The 24,136-nt window shown below is 39.0% G+C and overlaps 1 protein-coding gene across 2 annotated transcripts in view; it reads left to right on the forward strand.

The window, feature by feature from the left end:
• LOC127456160 (tetraspanin-4-like) overlaps positions 1–24,136 on the forward strand; it is a 173,088-nt gene that overhangs the window by 112,237 nt on the left and 36,715 nt on the right. For both annotated transcript variants that reach the window (XM_051724506.1, XM_051724505.1), the window contains one exon: positions 12,609–12,683. In XM_051724506.1, coding sequence (XP_051580466.1) covers positions 12,609–12,683 — 75 coding nt within the window. The remainder of the gene's footprint in view (positions 1–12,608; positions 12,684–24,136) is intronic.

Here is a 24,136-nt window from a genome sequence, read left to right on the forward strand (position 1 = left end):
GTGGCCTGTTATGTCGAGCAGGCTCGGGAAAAGCTCGTCTAGGAATTTCACCAAATCTCTGCCCTCCTCATGCTCAGGAATTCCAACAATTCAAATGTTATTCCTGCGGCTTCTATTCTCAAGATTAGTTAGGGTTAAATATTGATTTTTTTGCTGTTCCTTTCTAATAGATGAATCAATAAAAATGTTAATCGCAAGAAGCTTCAAAACAACACTTATTGTTTGAATTTGGTGATAACATTTACATGGTTTACAAGCTGAAAATAATAGTATAATTAAACACAAAGCAGTCAAAAACATTTTTTGGTCTAAAATAAAATTTCTACGTAAACAGCCCACTGCGACTTCAGACTCAACGTGAAAAACCCAGTAAATAAATTAAACATCTTTTAGAATTTAAGACAACTGTGAGGTTATCCTAACTTTAAGATGTTATTTATGATGATATTTAAGATAAAACATTTTGAGAATTTTAATGCTTCTTAAGTTTTTTCTTAAGAACAGTCTGAAGAAAATAGATAAGAACTTTCTTAAGAGGTTTATTCGGGAATACAAAATATTCGTTACTTTTTTCTTAAGTTAAAAATTAAGAAGAAAATGATAGTTAAGAAGAGTTACTGTAGCCTTTCTGTCAGCTTGAACCAGTCTGGCCATTCTCCGTTGACCTCTCTCATCAACAAGTCATTTTCATCCACAGAACTGCCGCTCATTGGATGTTTTTAGTTTTTTGCACCATTCTCTTTACACCCTAGAGACTGTTGGGAGTGAAAATCCCAGGTGATCAGCAATTACAGAAATACTCAAACCAGCCCGTCTGGCACCAACAATCATGCCAAGGTCTAAATCACTGAGATCACATTTTTGTAGCTTGGCACAGCAATTGTTGTGGATTTTCTGTAAACTGTGACATTAGCTGCTTGAAAACAAAACAAGTTCTACAAATACAGTATTCATGGACATGCTAAATTTGATCATCAAAAACAATTCTATTCTTTCCTTTAACATTCTGTATCGCTAGATAATTGAGGTTTATTTTATGCTAAGAAGTTCTCTAATTGTCACCGTTTGTCACCTTTCAGTTCCTAAGACTTTTATGTTGACACCTTCTAGGACTCTTAGTTTTGCTGGGCGTGTCGACAGAACCTGCATGTGGACTGTTGTTGAGGAGTAAGGAGAGTTTTGAGAGACATGCGCTTCGGAGAGGACATCAGCTGACTGTGGACTTTCTACTACTGAAGCAGGAAAACAGTAAGACTGGGTGTTGTGGAAGACTTGTAGTGAGAATATCGACCAATGGCCTGTAAAGCTCTGGAACAGTATTGTTACATGGTTCTGTGCAACACCAGACAACATGGCGGGAAGGGAGACAGAATTCGATAGTGACAGTATGGATTATAGTGAGGAAGAAGGAAGTAAGGAAAGTGAAAGGGCTGAGTTAAGGAGAGGAGACCAAAGCAAGAAGGGGAAAATTCGGAAAAAGAGGAAAAAAGGTTCATCTAGCGTAGGTGAATCGGAGAATGAAGGAAGAGAAGGGGAGAAGACAGAGGAAGGTTTGATGAATGTAGTAGTTAGGCTTGAGGGAGAAGGAGGAGTTAAGAAGGATAATCCAATCAAACTAACAAAAATCATTAAAGGGCAGGTTGGGGAAGTAAAGTATGCAAGAATATTAGGAGATGGAAACCTTTTAATAGGATGCAAATCTGAAGCTTAGGTAGAAAAGGCAAAGAAAATGATGAGCGTTGGGAGAGTTAAAGTGTTTAAGGTTGTGAAAGTGGGAGAAAAAAGACTTAATGGTAGAAAGGGGGTGATCTGTGGGGTTCCTCTCAGTGTTAACATAAGAGAACTAGTGGAGAACCTGAAGGTGGAAAATAATATGGTGAAGAATGTTAAAAGAATGACAAGGGGAGCAGAGAAAAAAAGAGTCCCAAACCACATTTGGAAGTACTTTTTCCCTCAAACTCTATCAGGACAGATAGAGTTTGTGGGAAAAAGTACTTCCAAATGTGGTGTATTTTGGTTTCTAAAGATGCAATGTAAGAGAATACTTTATAAAACCCATGAGATGTTTTAATTGCCAGGAATTTGGTCAAGTAGCTAAGGTATGCAAGGGGAAAAGAAGATGTGCTAGATGTGGAGGGGAACATTAATATGGGAAGTGTGGAGAGGGAGTGAAGCCAAAATGCTGCAATTGTGGAGGAAGTCACAGTGTTGCATATTGGGGATGTGAAGTGTATAAAAAGGAGGTGGAGGTGCAACAGGTAAGAGAAAAGGAAAGAATCTCATATGCTGAGGCAGTTAAAATGGTAGGACAGGGAAAACAAAATAAGGAAGGAGGAATTACTGAAGAACAAATGATGGTGAATGAGCTGCAATATAAGAAGAACGCATGGATGGAAAAAAAGTTGGTGACTTTTATAGCAGGTGTGATAAATGCAATGTATGAGATCAAGTCAAAAACGGAAAGGATTCAGATTATTGCGAAACAGCAGAACATCATTTGAATATGGTAGGGCTAAAATGGGAAGAGATAAATGATGAGCTAAGAATGCAGTCAAGCCATGAGTCTGCATGTGTAGGGTGTTAAAATTAATAGTGTTAATATTACAATGGAACGCGAGAAGCCAGATTGCAAATGGACAAGTTTTAAACAATTTATAGTCAATAGAAAAGAAAAACCAGATGTAGTGTGTATTCAAGAGATCTGGCTAAAGCCAAACTTAGATTATGTATTATATGGTTATGTGGCAGTAAGACGAGACAGAAAGGAGGGAGGAAGAGGAGGAGGATGTGCCACTTTTAAAAAACAAGGAATATCATATAGAGTAATTGGTATAGGTAGTGAACATGTGGTAGTAAAAGTGTGGGTTAAAAGGAAAGAGTTGGTAATCATAAATTATTATAATCCATGCAAAAGATTAGAGATAAGGAAACTAAAGGAAATAGAAGGACAGAGTAATGGTAATGTTGTTTGGTGTGGTGATTTTAATGGGCACAATTCATTATGGGGAAGTGAAAGAACAGACAATAATGGTCAAGTAATAGAAGAAATTCTAGATTAAATGAACTTAGTATGTTTAAATTATGGTGGTGGTACTAGAATAGATGTTAATACAGGAAAATAATCAGTTCTGGGTCTTACATTTCTATCAAACAGCATGGCAGCAGCATGCAAATGGTCAGTATATCAAGAAGAAACTATAGGAAGTGATGGTGTAAGATAAACATTGAAATCCCCTTGACCATAGGAAGCTTGGGTGGGAAATGGAAATATGAGAAAGCTAATTAGGAAAAATTTAGGAAATAAGTCATATTTATATAAACCAGATTAATAATGAAATAAGTATAGAAGATCTAGATAACAAAATTAAGCAGGGAATAAGGTTGGCTGCAATAGAAGCTGTCCCTAAGAGCAAAGGAAATATAAAGCAAAAGATAATGCCATGGTGGGATAAGTGCAAGGATGCAGTGAGGCAAAGAAACAGAGCTTTTAAATTGGTGAATTTCCAAGATATGATCCAATATAAACAAGCACAGGCTGTAGTAATAAGTAATAAGACATGCAAAAAGAACATGCTGGGAAGAATATTGTGACACAATTGGAAATGAAACTCCGGTAGGAGAGATGTGGAGAATGTTAAAAAGGATGGGAGGGGACAAAAAGGATTGGAGTTATCCAGTGCTGGTTGAGGGAAATGATACAGCAGTAACTAATAAGGAAAAGGTAGAGATGCTGGCAAATACTTTTGCTAAAATAAATAGCTCTAGTAATCTATCTGAAGAAGGAAGAAGAGGCAAAGAGAGAGATCAAAATCGGATTACAGGGAGGTCTTATGTAGGAAAGAAAATAGTGATGGTGAGCTAGATGTTACTTTTAACATGGGAGAAATTAAAAGAGCACTGGGAAAAACTAGAATAACAGCTCCTGGTAAAGATGAGATATGCTATAATATGATAAAACATGTAAGTGTAGATAGTCTTGAGAAATTACTATTGCTATATAATAAAGTGTGGGAAGAAGGTAGAATGCCAGGAAGTTGGAAAGAGGCTATAATAATTACAATAAAGAAACCTAGAAAGGATGACAGTAAGCCAGGAAATTACACACCTATTGCCCTGACATCACACATCTGTAAATTAATGGAACAAATGATAAATGAGAGATTAATGTACTTCCTGGAAAGTAGAAATTTGCTATCATTTTATCAAAGTGGATTCAGAAAAGGGAGAAATACTATGGACCCAGTAATATGTTTAGAGGATGAAATAAGAAAAGCCCAAGTAAACAGAAACAGTAGTGGCTGTATTTTTTTATGTTGAAAAGGCCTATGATATGCTATGGAAAGAGGTACTATCAATCAAAATGCATTTATTGGGTGTTAGAGGAAAAATATTTAATTGGGTAATGGACTGTATAGATATAAGAACTATCCAAGTGGGAACAGAGATATCCAAACAATATGTAGTAGAAAACGGAACACCTCAAGGGAGCGTGCTAAGCCCAACTCTGTTTTCCATTATGATTAATGATATATTCTCTAATATCACAATAGACTTGGGAAGATCTTTGTTCACGGATGACAGGGCTTTATGGAAAAGAAGAAGAAATGTTGAGTATATAGTAAAGAAAGTGCAAGATGGAATCAGCCAAGTGGAAAGTTGGGGTATGAAATGGGGCTTTAAATTTTCAGTTGAAAAAACAAAGGTTATGTTCTTTACAAGGAAACAAATCAGAGAAGGTCAGTTGAAATTGTATGGAAATTGTTTAAAACAAGTTCAAAATTTTCGGTTCCTGGGAGTATATTTGGATATAAATTTGACATGGACACAACATATGTAGTTGATAAGTGTAAAAAATTGATAAATGTCATGAGATGTCTTTCAGGATTAAAATGGGGGGGCTAATGTCATTGCTTTGAAATATATTTATACACCTTTAATAAGATCAAGATTAGACTATGGATGTATTGTTTATGGCTCAATGTCAAAATCTGCGCTTGTAGACCTAGATATTGTGCAGGCCCAAGCTTTAAGAGTTTGTTTAGGAGCAGAAAAACTACCCCAGTGTGTGCAATACAAGTGGAAGCTGGAGAAATGCCATTGGGGCTGCGCCAAATTCATTTGGTTGCCAACTACTGGATTAATCTGAGGGGGCATAGAGATTACCACCCAACAATGAAGGTGTTGCAAACATGTTGGGAGAAGGAGAGGATTCATAGGGAAAGCTTTGGGTTGACAGGAGATCAAGTAGCAAAAGATGTGGGAGTATTTGATATAGAGTTTGGAGAAACTGTTAAATGGCCTAATAAACCAGTATGGGTGCTGGAGTATCCATACGTAGATATGGAACTTCTGAAGATTAGACGAAATAGCAAGACCTCTGATATTATAGATGAGTATTATAGGTATAGGCATTGTAAATACAAGGACAATATTCATGTATTCACAGATGGATCAAAAGATTTAGAATTAAATGCAACAGGATCAGGTGTTAATGTGCCTACTTTCCATGTGGAGCTTAATAAATGAGTGTCTGAACATCTAAGTGTCTATGCTTTTGAATTATTTGCCATACTGATGGCAGTAGAGTGGACTGAGCAAACCAGGGGTGCCAAATTCTTAGTATGTAGTGATTCTATAGCTGCTCTTGTAAGCATCAAATTAGGTGCAACCAGAAACCACCAGGATCTATGAAATTTTGTTCAACTATTCAAGAATAACTAGACAGGGGAAAAATGTCTCATTCATGTGGGTCCCAGCCCATTCAGGTATTCAGGGTAATGAAAGAGCAGACAAATTGGCAAAAAAAATAAATAAATAAAAAAAAAGCAGTCAAAAAAGAAAATGTTGAGAGTAATATTAAGTTATCAAAATCAGAAGGAAAAAGCATTGTATGGAGGGAAAAAAAATGGCAACAACAATGGGATAATGCAGTAAAAGGGAGACATTTATACTCAATACAAAGCAGAGTAGGTATTGCAAGAAATACAGAAATGAAATGGAGAGAGCAAGTAATAATAATAAGCAGGCTTAGAACGGGACAGCAATCTTAATGGTACACTTCACATCATGGGAAAACATCCAACAGGTTTGTGCACTCAGTGCCAGGAATATGAGACAGTTGAACATATTCTTATGTCATGTGAGAAATTCAACCAAGAAAGACAAGTAATGTTGATCCAGCTACGGAAAATAGGATGGATAGAGGACAATATTAAAAGTATTCTAGAAAGTACAGACAGTAAACGAGGGAGGAAGTGTCTATTTAATTTCTGAAAAAGACTGAACTGGACAAGCGACTTTAAATAAATGGACTCTCAGTAAGAGGAGAACAGAAGGTGGCAGTAATGCAACAATCCGGATGCCAACTGCCATAAAACCCCAAAGAAGAAGAAGATTCTTAGGCTGTGTCTCGTTTCAAAGGCTTCATGCTAGGTAGGATGCGTCCTTTGAAGGCTGCAATACTGCAATACTTATTTAAAGGAGGACACTAGGTATACACCTAGTGTCCTCCTTTAAATAAGTCTCGTTTAAACGAGACGGACTTCGTAGGACGAACGGAAACGGAACGTAACATGGTTGCTATGACAGCACGTCACTCTTTAACAAGCGCGAGCGCTTTGAGTGAGAAGGGAACAAAGTCCCTCTGGAAGGGAATGTATGAGGTACATTTTAGGAGAGTTATAATGATGTAAAGAGAAAAGAAAATAGATTTTACAGGTGTACTTGTAGTCTAATACTTTATTTTAATTATATATGAATATAATTATACATATATATTCTGCACCCATCTACTGAGGTACTTCAACTTGGGAATTAACGTTACTTGCGTTTGAACATCATATTTACAGGAAAATTGGCGTTATTTAGTTTTTTAGACATTTACGTTGAAGCAAAGAATTGTGGGTTGTGAGTGCCCACGAAGGATACACCTCACGCATCCTCCGAATTCCCATGAAAGCAGATCGCATTCGAAGGCTGCATTCGAAGTGTCTATTCACTTTTATGAAACGAGACAGCCTCGATGACATATGCGGCCGACAAATGCAACCTCCGGAGGATGCAGCCTTCCAAACGAGACACAGCCTTTACCTTGTCTGTGTTAATTATTTCCTGATTGTCTCCCATCATTGTTTCACAGGTGTTTGCCATCTTCTTCAAGTTAGTCTGTGTATATATTTGCCCACATGTTCTCTTGTTCTTTGTCAGTTCTTATGTTTCTGTGTATGTTCCTGTGATTGTTGGTCTTTATGTATTAATGTTACTATTTGGTTCTTTACATTACTCCACGTTGTTTGTATCACCTTCATCATCTCCATTAAAAAGCCTGGGTGTAGATCCATCGTCTCCCATCTCATCTCTACAATATCATTACACTAATAAAGTTAATAATTAGAAATAACGTGAAGCATAGACAGTCTCCAAAAATTATTGATATGAGGGACAATAATAATCTGTCCTTAACTGTAGAAGTCTGTTCGCTTGAATCCTGACATTTGTTTTTAGGCAAAGCTATTATATTATAATAGTAATAAATAACTTTAGAAATTACCTCAAACTCCGACATTTTCCAGATGCAAATGATATTCCAGAGCTGGCGGGGGCAGCAGAGACGATCACGCTTATCCATAGGTGGCAGTACAGCGTCTAACATCACTGTCGTATCGGTACTTAAAGTACACGAAGAAGAGCAATGCTTAATGCAAGTTAGGGAACTACTGAATGCCCCTTTAACCAGTTTCTCACATCGTTTGAGCAATGAATTTTTTTAGCACCTTTCTTTGCCTTTAACGGATGTTCATGGCTGGAGAAGATCTTTAAAAGTCAAAATCACAAGTTTTAAATTCCCTGATATTTCCTGATTTTCCATGTCTGTGGTAGCCCTGGCTTTAATACAGCTGTAAACTTGAAGTTTCCACTTCCCAGAAGTTTACAAAGTTTCCACAGAAAATACAATAAATGGACAATCCTATGCCGTTTGCAATTGTGCATTATCATGTAAACTAGTAAGATCAAGAGCAATCCAACATCCTTACAAAAATATTACTTAAAGCTTACACTATGTAACTTTTGACCCTCTAGCGATTAAAAAATAAAACTGCATGTGTCTTGCGGAAGGACATTGTTTTGGTTGTGCTTCGGATCTGCTCCTCTGCGCGAATGAATGTTGTGGCACCTGTGTACACATGAATACAGGACATCTTATCAGAGCGAATGGACAAATAAATAACGAAAGAAAGTAAAAGACGGATATCCAAAAACATCATCTGAGCAGGTAAGTGCCATATCTTATGCTGTTGTTTTGACTTTTTGGAAACATTGATGCTTTGAAATAAATTACATTACAAAAGTTAGGCAACATTCATTAACATTAGACATAACGATTGCTATAGTCTGATAAGGTCAAACATTGTAAAGTTTTTATAACGGCAGGATATTCTGTCCAAGTAGACCATGGTAGTAACTAATTTACCAGTGGTTGGTAACATAGACGTGTGTGTATGATTACATAATTATACATAAACCATATCACTAAAATATCTAACCTGTTGAGTAAGAAAAAAGCCATCTCTTTGTCGCTTTTAAATCCTTTCAGTTCCTTTCCTGTGAAATCCATCCCGACAGCTCTAAAATATAAATCATCCTTATAGGTTTATCAAAGTGTAAAGTAAAGACATGGTTTGGAAGATGGATTTTTGTTGCACTCTATCATTAATCACATTTGGTTATTTTTTAACAACAAAAAAAAGTTACAAAGTGTAGCTTTAACAGTATTTACAAATCATAAACACATTATAATTACTTTTTTTTCTATATTAGATAGTTCAATCAACTTTTAAAATGGAGTTTGTCTGACAGTATTTAAGTTTTTTTTATATATTGTACTGTGCAAGCAACCAAAGAGCTTTTCAAGGCAAAGAGTCAGTCACCTGACCTCAACCCAAATGAACATATATTTCACTTGCTGAAGACAAAACTCAAATCAGAAAGACATACAAACGAGCAGCAACTTAAGACCTGGCAAATCATCACTAGGGAGGAAACCCAAAAGTTGATGTCCATGGGTTCCAGACTTCAGTCATTCACTGCAAAAGATTTATTAAGAGTAATCCATTTATTTATTTTTGATTATGTTAGTTTGTCCAATTAATTTTGAGCCCCTAAAATGTGCATAAAATGTGCTGTAATTTCTAAACCGTTTACCTAATTTGGATGTAAATCCTTTCAAATTAAAACTGGCAGTCTGTACTTCAATCACATATTCATTGCTTCATTTCAAATCCATTCTGGTGGCGTACAGAGCCAAAATTATGAAGTGTCTCACTGTCCAAATACTCATGGAGGGCACTGTAGCAATGCTTGACTTAGCTAAGCTTTGATTTCTCGCTTAGATGAAACATTTATGAACTTCCATATTTTACATCCTTTGTGAGAACTGGTGTTGAGGACACTGTTCATTTGCTCTCACTTATGAGAGTCTGTATGATTTCATATGTATGTCTGCACAGTACTGGAGCAATGCAGCAGATATGAGTGAGTCTTATGATATGAATATATAATGTCAGGATTTATGCTGCGGTGGAAGATCTCCTCTGAGACTATCATAGCCTGAAGCTGTGCGTGAGGAAAAGGTTTATGATAAAATATTCTTATGTCCACACGAGATGATGCAGGGCTCCAGACTAAAAAAATGACTTAGGAGCCATTGGCTCCTTAACTGAAACATGGCTGTTTATAGTCACCAGATCATGTAATTGCTCGATTTAGATTGTTGTTCAGAAACAAGATAGAAAGCAGAAGAAAAGGAAGACAGCTGATAACCCATTAATCTGAGGTTTAATAAACAGAATATATATAGTTGAGAAGATAAGTTTGCATTCCCTTTTGTCTCATCAATGTTCACACCCCTTTCATAATTTATACAAATATAAGAGATAAAATATTTTTTTTTATTTAGTACTGCCCTTCAGAATCTACATTACAGATATGTACAAAAAGCATAGTATGCATATAGCAGTGTGTTACCTTTTTGAGCATCAGTGAATGTTTGCACCTTGTGTAATAGTTGTGTACAAGTCCCTCAATTGTCCTAGGTGTCAAAAGCTGGATCTCTGGATATATATATATATATATATGTGTGTGTGTGTGTGTGTGTGTGTGTGTGTGTGTGGTGTGGGACTTTTAATTATAAAGAATGTCTGTGCTCCCAGTTGTGATCACACTGACGAAAGTGACTCGGATTCAAACTGCTAACCTGAGCTCCAGAGTTCACACCCTCAGTTCTATTCGGGTGATTCATGAAAAAGACCCGGTCCAAAAGAGACGTTTGGTCACGACTCTCGCGCTGGGTTTGTTGTTGCGTGCGGTGCAGGCAGTGTTGCCAACATAGCGACTTTGTCGCTAGATTTAGTGACTTTTTGACCCCCTTTGCGAGTAAAAGAGCCCTCTAGCGACTAGCGACAATTTTAGTGATTGTTATAGTCTGCTTTAGCAATATTCTTCCACATCTGGCAACATAAAAAACATCATCTATCGACACAAAAAACATCAGCTCTATCGTGAATTATGTCTCATTTTTCTCAGTGTTCTAGCGCCCCCCTGTGTTTCAGGTAATATGATTGACCTGCATGCCATCAGGTGTTAGATTTATTTGCATACATATGTTCTATAAATCGAATGACTGATTAGCTTTCCTGTTGTTGGTATTTGTTGCCAGACTCTCATTCTATACCTTAAAAGAATCGCCATAGCTCTTTACGCAAATTCATGTACATATGTAAATTTCACGTCTTACATAATAAATGACGTCATCACATGATTTAGCTACTTTTAGCAACATTTCAGCTAGGCTTTGCATAAATGTCTGAGTGGCAAGTACTTAACAGAAAACAAACGGTGTCTGCAGAAGCCACATTACAGGACAGATTTACATGCAAACACTTCAAAATGAATACAGAATTGTGCAGAATATATATGCATCTTAAAAATTAATTTTAAACAATATTCTTTATATTTTAAACATAGCAAAGCTTTCATGCAGCCTACATAAACATTATGCTATGGTGTATGAAGGTTAGGCTACTACTTTGTTCAATCGAACAAATTGCATGTGCACATTGTGGGTATATTGCATGTGATTTTACTAAGAATAATTGCACAAAAAGTGCAAAAACGTTGGACCCTTTGTGTGTGGTAAAAGAACGCAATAGATGACTCACTTTTTAGTCTTGTTCTGGTAGTATTTTTTCCCACTCATTGTTTTCCATAAAAATTTCATAAAATCCTTCATAAAAGAGTGCTAAGCCATAAACAAAACCAACCAGCTCTGAGGTGAATCACAACATTACAAATCGGACATTTGACATTTCTGGTATTTGAAAATCAGACAGAAAGTCAAAAAGGTACAAGACTGTGTACTTAACGGCTTTAATACAAGAATAAATTACAATCCCATGAAGCATTGTGAATGACGTAGTCGAATTTAAAACAATGGAAAAATATAGAACTGTTGATTTTAAAGTTGTTCATTATAAGTATAGAAACAATATATTTTAATTCTGTTGAAGCTTTTTTTTCTCCCTCGTTCACCATATGGCGGTCAGCATAAGCTTTTTTTTGTGTGTGTGAGTGAGAGTGTGTGAGTAGAGTATGTCCATGCAGCGTGTACATCTCCATTGCCAGATTCCTGCTGCCTGCTTATTCATAAAGGGTGCAAAAACAGTCACGACCCTCACACTTATAGTCTCTGTCAGCCTCTGGCTGTGTAACACTGTCTCAATGCTTCTCATTTCTGAAATTGTGCATCCTCATTTCCTTTCCTTGATTCCTTTCCTCGTTTCCTAGCTCCTTTTAGGAAAGGAAGAATAGATGGAAGGAAAGGAAACAAGGATGGAGGAATCGAGCGTCCTCAGTAAGCTTGCTCCTTCCCCGATCCTCGCCTCATCGTGGTGCAATTATATAACTGATACGTCCTTCATGATGGCGGACTTTGATCGGTTTTGGGTAACAGGCTTAGGACGGAGGAGCAAGGAAACGCAAGGATGCACAATTAAACAAATGAGAAGCACTCAGAGCATGTAAATGAGACTGATTAAAAAACACCTGGAAACAATCACCAACCGGAAACATTAACAAGAGAGAAAACTACAAATGAAAAGACCTTGACAAAACCAAAAATTCATCATCAAGATCACTGACACATCATGACTGTCAATGAATAAGACAAATGAAGATAATGCAAACAAGCATTGTGGGTAAATCACAGAGAAGCTCTTGCCTCTACTGTCCTACAAAACCAAAACACAGTAACTACACCAACACTGAAAGTGAGAAAAAACAGCTACATTTTTTTGATTGTCCAGCCAAATATGGATTATAAAATACTGTCACTCTGTTTTCTCTGAATCTGAGCAAAGTTGAGTCAAACCCGTCTGTGACGAGAAAGATCAGAGTTTAATCGACACTGTTTCGCTCATAACTCAATTTTGACTAAATGCATAGTTACTGTGTTTTGCCTTTGCAGAGTACTTTAGTTCTCAGTCGGAAGCTCATGAAATATCCCTGCTGGCTGATATCACTCTCACTGGACTCTTCTGCTTGTGTTTCTACAGTTCTTCATCCTGTTGCTGCTCATTTTGTTATTGGAGATTCTGTTCATCATTCTCTTCTTCACTTATCAAGATCAGGTATGTGCAACTATCTGACTGTCTGTCTGTGAGGATATTCTACTCTATTTCACATGAAAACATCCTCAAACAACGAGTAATAAAGTCCAGTTGTAAATGTAAGAATATTGCACAGTGCACATCAGAATGACATCTTGGCAAACATTAACACAAACGAACATCTTGATGTGCCTAATTAACATTAAAATATACAGAGACATTGCTGTAATGTTCTTACTTAGTAAAATATGAGGTTGCCTCCAGCTCAGAGTCATGAGGCCTCAGGTTGTTGTGAACAAACCGTATTGCACACGGATGCATGAAAACTCTCAGATATTTGGGAGAACACCCTAAAAGTATGGAGAGGATTCAAACACCAGCAGAAATTGGTATTTAAGGCTCCAGTATACTCAAGCCGAAGTTCTTCTTCGTTCTTCGTTCAGAGCAAAATCGATAACTCTATATTTTTTAGCGTGATAATTATATATTTGTTCTGAAAGGAATTAAGTGTTTGTTTTTAATCAGAGGAACCATTATTTCAACCAAACAGCCATTGTAGCCAAGTATTCTCAAAGCATGTTTTCCACAGTTTTCACTAAATAAACACAAGGAAGATCTATATTTATTCATTTTCATTCAGGTGCACCAATACAAAAATACAGTAATAATAAGCAATATTTACTTTTTAGATTTGATATTTTTTGTGAATAAACAGTGTATGCAAAAGTTCACTCACTTTTTAGAGCCCAGTTGAATTTTATTTTGATGCAATATAATACTGAATTATTATTATGATTATATTTGTTTTGTACAATAGTAATATATTTTTGTTGTATTTATTTCACCTGGAGCTTTTATTTTGATGGAACACAGGAAGTGCAGTGTGTATTTGACAGTTTTCAATGTTGCTTACTACAAATCTGGGGAAATGCTGTCACCTCTTTTCTGTGATACCGTGTCCCATTTTTAGATTTGTATAATAACTCGTTGCGGTTACAAATGTTTTGGAATTGTGTGAACCTGCAGCTTTCACAATGCATGCAAACTGCTCAGAGACCACTTTTGTAGCATAGAGACAGGCTGAAGACAGGAACAGATGATGACGATGAAGTGTAAACCCAAGTGCAGTATTTATTAACAACATGAAATCCAAAAACGTGAATCCAAAGTGAAAACAAACATAAATGACTTGACAGCATGAAAACTGACACAACATTGCACCAAAACAATACTCGACCAAAGACAATGGCAAACATAATGGCTTAAATACATGGACATGGGTAACCACATGACAGACAACCAATGACGAGACTAAACTAATGAACATGATAACAAGATACTAAAACATGAACCAGTGACACGACAAGACTGATAATGAGTTAACAAGACAATAAACCAATGAGAACAAGACGCATGAACATGGAGGGAAACAGGATATCACATGACAGGAACTGGAAACATGGCAATTAAACTTTCAAAATAAAAGACATATTCAAAACATGAACAAAAACACATTTAAACATGACATGACATACCACCCCCCGCCACCCCCCCCCCACAATGGATGGCTCCTGATGCCCAAACATAAACAAACAATAGAGTTCAACAGGGAGCTGGGGGGGGGGGTCCTTGAGGCATGGCCTGGCGAGACTTTGTGGTTTGGGTGGCGGCTCCAGGAAGGGAGCAAGGTCCGGCAGTTTGGGGGATGACCACAGGGCAGGGACAGGGTCAGGAGGCCTGGGAGGCAGCCACAGGACAGGGTCAAGAGGCAGAGGCTCAGGGGGCGGAGCCGTGGAAGTCTCAGGGATTGGCCGCCACAGGGGAAAAGTCTTAATGGCTGTGAGCACAGACAGTGGAAGGGTAACAGTCTCCATGGTTGTGAGCACAGACAGTGACGAGGGAACGACCTCTGTGGTCATGAGCACTGGTAGTGACTGGGGAACGACCTTTGTGGTTGTGAGCACTGGCAGCGACTGGGGAGTAGGAGCCCTTCTTCTCCTCTTCCACTTCCATATGGCCGTGAGCACAGCTGTGGGAGAATTGGAAGGTGGAGCCATGGGAGGCTCAAGGGGTGGATCCATGGGAGTCTCGTTGAAGGAAGGCAGAGCCGTGACAGGCTCAGGGGACAGAGCCGTGGCAGGCTCAAGGGTCATGGCGACTTGGCATGATGGGATCGTGTGCCGACTTGACAAGGCAGAGCAGACATGGAGACATGGCAAGGCGGGGCTGCTTGACTTGACATGGCAGGCAGAACAGCATGGCGTGATGAGGAACAAGTGTTTACATTGCATGACGTAGTTGACGTGGCAACATGGCAAGAGAGGGCCTCTTGACTAGGCATGGCAGGTGTGGTAAAATGGCATGATGAGGTAGTAATGGTAAGCGTGGCAACATGGCATGATGTGGCAGGCATGGCAACATGGCATGAAGTGGCAGGCATAGCAGCATGGCATGACGTGGCAGGAATAGCAGCATGGCATGACAAGGTAGGAATGGCAGGTGTGGCAACATGGCATGACGTAGCAGACGTGGCAACATGGCATGACGTAGTAGGAATGGCTGGTGTGGAAACATGGCATGACATGGGCACTGAGGCTTGCAATGCTGGCTCTGGGATGGATGAGGCTTGCAATGCTGGCTCTGGGATGGACAAGGTTTGCAACGCTGGCTCGTTGACCGTGGCAGGCGTGAGCACTGGTTCATAGAACATGGCTGGCGTGGGCACTGGCTCGTAGAACGTGGCTGGCGTGGGCACTGGCTCGTAGAACGTGGCTGGTGTGGTAGACTCATGCATGGCGGCCATGACGGGGGACTCAGGCGTGGCGGCCATGACGGGGGACTCATGCGTGGTGGCCATGATGGGAGACTCAGGCATGGCAGACATGACGGGGAACTCAGGTGTGGCAGCCATGACGGGGGACTCTATGACCATGGCTGCCGTGGGCGCTGGCTCGTAGATCATGGCTGGCATGGGCCCTGGCTCGTAAAACGTGGCAGGCTTGGGCGCCGGCTCGTCTAACGTGGCAGGCGTGGCGGCCATGACGGGGGACTCATGCACGGCAGCCATAACGGGGGACTCAGGCGTGGCGGCCATGACGGGGGACTCTGGCATGGCGGCCATGACGGGAGACTCTGGTGTGGCGGCCATGACAGGGGATGGCTCAGACATGGCAGCCATGGTAGGAATGCATAGTTCAGTTGCAGGGCAAAATCGATGTATTGAGCCAGATTGAAAGTTATCCGACCACCAACGTAAAATGTTTTTTTATACTTGTTTATTTTTTAAAGAAAGACATCCATACTACTGCAAAGAAAGGTGTATAAAATGGTGGCAACTATGCACTCCATTGTGTTCATGTTGACTGATCTCGACTGAGAGAAGAAATTAACTGGAAAAAGATAATTGTGTCAAAGTAGGTGTAGCACCCACAATGACATGGATCAATGGCAGCATGAAGGTTTTTAGAAGCCGCCACTAAGTTTTCCTAAAAGTTTGCATTGGCAAGCTGTTCAAACCACCGCATCGAACTCAAAGACCTTCTTTTTGGTCAGATTTTGTTTGAAATGATGTCACATCTGTTCTTTCCCTGATTTCGCTAGAAATATATTAGACTGTAATATAAAGAAATTTATCAAAAGAGTAAAACTACTCCAGCACAACACAAGGATATTAAATGATCAGACCGCAAAACCAAAGCAACAGCCTCAACAAAACCTGAAGGTAAAAACATCAAACAACATCAGAGATAGATGTGTAAACAACTTGTCAGACTTTCCCAGCTGGACATAAGTCTTAACTAAGAGATAAACTATAGCCATAACATCACAGCAGTACGTCCATGCAGTGGAATCTATCACCACAATTCAGTCTGCCATCCACAACAACAGTATAAAATTTGTCTGAAACTCTCTGCTACAATAGCAAATACGCTACAACAACTTCTAACATGATTGCACAAGGGTGTGTGTTCACAGCACCATCTGACCTGCTGGTAAGAGTTTTGTGGCATTGCTGTGTGTGAAAAGTCCCATCAGCCTCTTGGATGAGTCGTGGTTTGTCTGCAAACATCAAGGAACATGATGTCTCATTTATAGAAACAATGTTAAGGCTTGAAGATATTTTTTATTGAGGGTCTTAACACAGACAGATACAGAAATAATGGCTTAAAAATAAACAGAACTCTTACAATAAACATTAAAAGGCTTCTGTAAATGCTGGAATAATTAATTTTTACATCTTCACCTGCTTCCTGTGGCAATGAGAGCAATCTTAGCGAGCAAGATGTATCAGCCATTCACATAGATAACGCTTGTATGCAGGAAGTCAAGTCATTTTTATTTGTATAGTGCCTTTCACAACACTCATCGTTTCAATGCAGCTTTACAGAAAATGCATGCATGGTGTGATTTACATCAAAATTGAGCCAAATGTTTGTCCTTGCAGGCTGATCACATTGATGTGGCTATTGTGGGTCACGGTCGTAGCGCCACCAACTGGCGGAAGGAAGTGTGTCACTTTTAACAAACTTTGAAATATCCCTATTATGTTAACCTGAATTGCTTCAAATAAAAATTAGTATAATGTCAAGACAGAGCAGATTTAAAAGTCTGAAGGGATTATTGATATCTTAAATACTGTTGCCATGGCAACACATTAAATGTCATCATTCCTTTTTGTGTATATTCACATGTTTTGAGGTATTTGGCATGCTTGAATTTTCAAGTTTATTGTTAATAAACATATTATTTTTTATATAAATAAAATATATAATATAAATATCAACTGAAATGTAAAAATACTAGAAAACCAAAGCCATGTTGTCTAACCCAGTTCTGAGTGGCAATTACAAGAAATGTCCAACAGATGGCAGCCAAGCTCCATGAATGATTCCCAAAATAACCCTTTCAGAAGATTTTTCGTGTGGTGTGTATAGAAGGGATCCCTCTTTCGTACGTTATGTATATGAAGTATGTGTAACTACATATTTCAATTAACTTTATTTCTCATTTCATGTGTTAAACATCTCCAGTTCTTGAGTTGGAGTTTCTGTTTCATCTGATCTGTGTATGTTTTGATTGCCGATCCGGCGCTGGAATGTGTTATTTTGAATTATATTTGATAAATGTTTTTTCTGGCTGTTATCAGTGTCGTTTAGTGTCAGCAGTTTTTTCTGCAGCTCACGCTCTTTTCCAGGAAATAGAAAAGCGAAATATGTCCCCCATTGTGATTGCCTTCTCGGCCGTATTGTTTGTGTGTATGTAGAGCGTGTGTTTTGTCTTTATCTCTCTCTCTGTCTCTATTAATCGCACTCAGGTGTGGGGTAATCAGGTGAGCTGAGTGTTAATGTGTTTCCTTCCTATATAAACAGAGTGTTTCATGGCTGGGTTGTGCGATGGGTGTTCGTGAGCTGTGCCACCTTGGTCACCAATGCTCACGTGCAAATTCCCGCTGCTGGAGCGGAGAGTTTGCTAGGCCTACTAGCTGGTGTTGAGTGACGCAATCATTCTTTAAGTGATGTCATTTGAAAGCGAAGAGTGCAAAATCTTGCTGACGAGTTGGCTGTCATCACTGCTGGTATTGTTGTTGAGAAAGAGATCCTTATGGATTTAAAAACCCGAGATGTTCTGCATGATTGTGTGATTGATTAATTAAACAGGAAAGGAGGGCTGATTTTAACTTCAAGCAAACTGGTAAGTGCTTTTTGCATTGTTATAGCAACATCAGGAGTTGCTATAACAAGTGTAAATTAGGCTGCTTGAGCATTCAGTGTTGGATCAAGTTTTGAAAAGTAACCGTGTACCCTGACGAAACATTGCAAGCAAAATTTTAATCGCAAATATTATTAGAGACCTTTTTCTTGGTATTAGACCTCCTTGGTTCTGGCTTTCATGCGTGGCGTGTTTTTAAAATGTCCATTGGTATTATTAGTTGACTGCCATGTAATGTATGATGGGCATACAGTGTCTTATTCATTGTGAAACTGTGTTTTCTTAATGGCATGAATCGCACTGAAGGCCTAGACTTAAAATGCATGGGCTGCGGCTGTATTTGGCCATATACCTGATTTAAATATCAGACAATGTAATAATGGCAACAGGCCTAATTATTGAATCCTCATTTGTGTTTTTAGCTTACAGATTTATTGTACATCTATTTTAAACTTAGATAAGTTTTATTGCATTCTCTGAGGCAGAAAATTATAATACAAAAATAATTAAGGGTCTTTCAATACCCACAGCTTTCATCTAAATGTATGCTATTTTTGTGTGAATTTTTTTTTTGTTTTTTTGGTTGTACCTGCATATTCATGTTATTATGCACTAAAATATTTACATGTAATTGCATTTAAAATGTAATTAACACAATTACAGAGGTATATAATGATGATTTGTGAGTTTTCACTGCAAAACAACCCCAAAAATGCAGCAATTGCATTGCAAAATTTGTGAAAAGCAGCAGAAAATTCAGCCATTTTGTGATTCCAGCTAGCCAAATTACATGGCCATTTCCTAACTACACTGTAATTTGATGACCAAACTTTAGTTGTGGCGATGTAACTGATTACGTTGTGACAACCGGAAAAATGACATTTCTATATTCGTTGCCACAACGTAACTTTGGAACGGTGCCAGTCCGTCATGACGACATTGTGGCAAGGTCATGGTTCAATAGTGTCATGAGGGGGACAAAGGACCCAAAAGCAGAGATGACGGTTCAATGGTTTTATTAACAAAGTTCTCAATGTCAAGATAAGGTGCACCTGGCACCAGCTGCAGAAGGCTGAAATCCAGCGAGCCGCAATGGGCTAGTGAAGGGTGTGTTTGTATGATAAGTGTGTGCTTTGTGGAAGTCAGGAACAATCCGAAGAGAGTCCATTGAAGCTGGTGTGTTGCGAAGCAAAGCCCAGATGATATAGTCCCCGAGACGCGGGCAGAGACTGAGGAATCCTCCTCTACATGAACTGGGCACAGAACTGGCGAGGTGACGGCAAACAGGAAGGTAACCACACCTCTACAGAGGGGCAACCAACAGACACATGAGCATGCTCCAACCACACAAGAGAGCAAAGTTAACATGACAGTGAACAATAAATGGTCAAATAATGAGGTGACACACAAGGAATAAGCAAGGAGTGCAATCAGATTGGAGCAGATGGTAACGGGTGAGTAAATCATTGCTGTGATCAGCATCTCCCCGAGATCGATCACAGTTCCCATGGAAATGCTGATCACGTGCCGGCTCCACCTGTGAGACACGAGGGAGAGAGAATAACAAACAACAGGATGAGCCGGCAGAAATGCCGGAACCATGACAAATAGTTATTTGTTGGTAACCAGTTGGTAATTTATGCTTTGAATAATTATTCTATAGGCAAACATGCAGTATTCTAACCTAATTTATGTCCTCATTTATGTCCGCTATTTAAACAGTTGTGCGTATGAATAATGAATGCAGACTCAAAGTTAATGTACTTCATTTATTTTGACAGTGCACAGAGAAAAAAATGCAACAACAGAATTGCAACGAAATTACAAGCCTAAATGACTTCTGTGCTCATATTAAAATCTACTTAGACTATCTTAACACCTAATGCCATGAATTACATTTGTTAATTTAATTTAAAGCCGGTTTATGGATAAATAAAAATGGTAAATAACTTCATTACAATATAATCTTTAGATCTACATATTTTTTTCAATAAATAATTATATTAAATTATAGCAAAAATGTCAAATTAATCAGTTAGCAAAAGATTTATAATTACAATTAAAAATTGATAGATAGATTCTCTGAATTCTCTGAACTTTTAAATACTCCTTCTAGGTGATTCATGAGACTGTCACCACATTTAGACAACATTATGCCCATGAACTGCTTTTAATTTTAAACAACATAAGCATTAATTATACAGTACTAAGAGGATAGCAACATATGTGCTGCAGTGATGTACTTGAGGAATCGAGAATGGCCGGCGAGTGCTCCTTGTTGCTGCGAGTTCCACAGTTTGTGCTCTTTTCCAGTCGAATCCCATAGAAAAATGCAAACAAATGTGTCCCCACTCAAGATGTACATCCACTGAGGTGCGAATGCAATCTTTGTTAATTAAAATATATAGTTTCATATGGACAGATTAGAACCTTTAACCTCTTATGCAATGAGCGAATTAATTACCACTAGACCATCCAGTCAGACTCCTTTTACCAGAGCTGATTGATGTACTTCTCCACAAATGCACAGCTGCCGTTTTTATCATCTCCATAGTAGCAGTGTAAGCGTATACTCCACGTTATGTGTTCACTATCAAAATCCTTTTAATTTTCAAGGGACCACAGACAGCACACATACATCACAGCTAGCATTTAATCTTCACCCTGTGTGCTGTGAATGAGACACAAAAACCCATGTTTATACAAAGAATACCTAACATTCACTTAAAATCCCCATTAGTTGTGTAATAAAATATGATTAGAATTTGAAGTGCTATTAATACAGTAGACTACGAATCTGAAAATGGCAATATATGCTGAACACTTGTATGCTGAAAGTAAATTTTCATGAATGTTTTTACTGATATAAAAATGTCAATTCAGAAGTTCACATACACTTAGGTTGAAATCATTAAAACTCATATTTTAACCTCTCCACAGATTTCATATTAGCAAACTATAGTTTTGGCAAGTCGTTTAGGACATCTACTTGTGCATGACACAAGTATTTTTCCAATCAATTGTTTACAGACAGATTGTTTCATTTTTAATTGACTATATCACAATTCCAGTGGATCAGATGTTTACATTCACTAAGTTAACTGTGCCTTTAAGCAGCTTGGAAAATTCTAGGAAATGATGTCAAGCCTTTAGGCAAGCCTATCAGAAGCTAATTGGTGTCAATTGGAGGTGTACCTGTGGATGTTTTTTAAGGCCTACCTTCACACTCAGTGCCTCTTTGCTTGACATCATGGAAAAATCAAAAGAAATGAGCAATTGTGGACCTCCACAAGTCTGGTTTATACTTGGGAGCAATTTCCAAATGCCTTTAGGTACCACATACATCTGTACAAACAATAGTATGCAAATATAAACACCATGGGACCATGCAGGCATCATACCACTCAGGAAGGAGACGCATTCTGTCTCCTAGAGATGAACATAGTTTGGTGCGAAAAGTGCAAATCATTCCCAGAACAACAGCAAAGGACCTTGTGAAGATGCTGGAGGAAACAGGTATACAAGTATCTCTATATCCACAGTAAAACGAGTCCTATATTGTCAACCTGAAAGGCTGCTCAGCAAGGAAGAAACCAATGCTCCAAAACCCGCCATAAAAAAGCCAGACTACAGTTTGCAAGTGCACATGCAGACAAAGATCTTAGATCTTTTTGGAGAAATATCCTCTGGTATGATGAAACAAAATGTGAACTTTTTGGCCATAATGACCATCGTTATGTTTGGAGTTAAAAGGGTGAGGCTTGCAAGCCGAAGAACACCATCCCAACCGTGAAGCATGGGGGTGGCAGCATCTTGTTTTGGGGGTGCTTTGCTGCAGGAGAGACTGGTGCACATCACAAAATAGATGGCATCATGAGGAAGAAAAATTATGTGGATATATTAAAGCGACATCTCAAGACATCAGCCATGAAGTTAAAGCTCGGTCGCAAATGGGTCTTCCAAATGGACAATGGCCACAAGCATACCTCCAAAGTCATGGCAAAATGGCTTAAGGAAAACAAAGTCAAGGTATTGGCGTGGCCATCACAAAGCCCTGACCTCAATCTAAGAAAAAATTTGTGGGCAGAACTGAAAAACATGTGCGAGCAAGGAGGCCTACAAACCTGATTCAGTTACACCAGTTCTGTTTGGAGGAATGGTCCAAAATTCCAGCAACTTATTGTGAGAAGCTTGTGGAAGGCTATCCAAAATGTTTGACCCAAGTTAAACAATTTAAAGGCAATGCTACCAAATACTAACAAATTGTATGTAAACTTCTGACCCGCTGGGAATGTAATGAAAGATATAAAAGCTAAAATAAATAATTCTCTCTACTATTATTATTTCACATTCTTAAAATAAAGTAGTGATCCTAATTGACCTAAGACAGGGAATGTTTTCTATGGTTAAATGTCAGGAATTGTGAAAAGCTGAGTTTAAACGTATTTGGCTAAGGTGTATGTACATTTCTGACTTCAATTGTAGATATATTCAATATACAGGATATGACAATATAACAAAAATGGTAATTTTCATATTCTGAACATTTTTTTTTTATAAAAAATTGGAATTTAAATCTGTACATAAATGCTCAAATATATGAATTCTAATTGTATTTGTTCGTATTTAGCCATATACCATATTTAAATATCAGACAATTGAATAATGGCAACAGGCCTAATTATTGAATCCTCATTTGTGTTTTTAGTGTACAGATTTATTGTATGTCTATTTTTGTAATGATTCGAAGGGAAACACAAGAGCAGGATCTAGGTGCAGCTTAAAAAGTTTAATTAAGAAACAAAGTGTGGTATAAATTAACATAGAAAACTCAGGAACACAGCAGAACAAAGAACTGGGGAATAAAACAAACAAAACATCCACGATGGGAACTAGGTAACTGAATGGGAGAGAAACACATAACAACTGACAAAGACAGAGCAGACATCAGGGGATTATATACACAAGGATAAATGAGGTAATGGAAGACAGGTGAAAACAATTGGGAACAGCTGGTAGTGATGAGGGCAGTGAATTATGAGGAATGTAGTCCGGGGAAACAGATGACAGGGCAAAACACAAGGCAAACAATAGTGAATCATGACATAACCACCACCCACCCCCCCCCCCCCCCCACCAATGGGCAGCTCCTGATGCCCAAGGATAGCTGGGCCAAGATGGAGCCGGAGACCAAAGAGGCCAGAGCAGCTCAGGCGGACGGCCGAGAGACCAAGGAGACCAGAGCAGATCAGGCGGATGGCCAGGGGACCCAGGAGACCAGAGCAGATCAGGCAGATGGCCAGGAGACCAAGGAGACCAGGGCAGATCAGGCGGATGGCCATGAGACCAAGGAGACCAGGGCAGATCAGGCGGATGGCCATGAGACCAAGGAGACCAGAGCAGATCAGGCGGATGGCCATGAGACCAAGGAGACCAGAGCAGATCAGGCGGATGGCCAGGAGACCCAGGAGACCAGAGCAGATCAGGCAGATGGCCAGGAGACCAAGGAGACCAGAGCAGATCAGGCAGACGGCCGAGAGACCAAGGAGACCAGAGCAGATCAGGCGGATGGCCAGGGGACCCAGGAGACCAGAGCAGATCAGGCAGATGGCCAGGAGACCAAGGAGACCAGGGCAGATCAGGCGGATGGCCATGAGACCAAGGAGACCAGAGCAGATCAGGCGGATGGCCATGAGACCAAGGAGACCAGAGCAGATCAGGCGGATGGCCATGAGACCAAGGAGACCAGAGCAGATCAGGCGGAT

The sequence above is a fragment of the Myxocyprinus asiaticus genome, chromosome 18 (assembly GCF_019703515.2).
Source record: "Myxocyprinus asiaticus isolate MX2 ecotype Aquarium Trade chromosome 18, UBuf_Myxa_2, whole genome shotgun sequence".
In the NCBI taxonomy this organism is placed as follows: Eukaryota; Metazoa; Chordata; class Actinopteri; order Cypriniformes; family Catostomidae; genus Myxocyprinus; species Myxocyprinus asiaticus.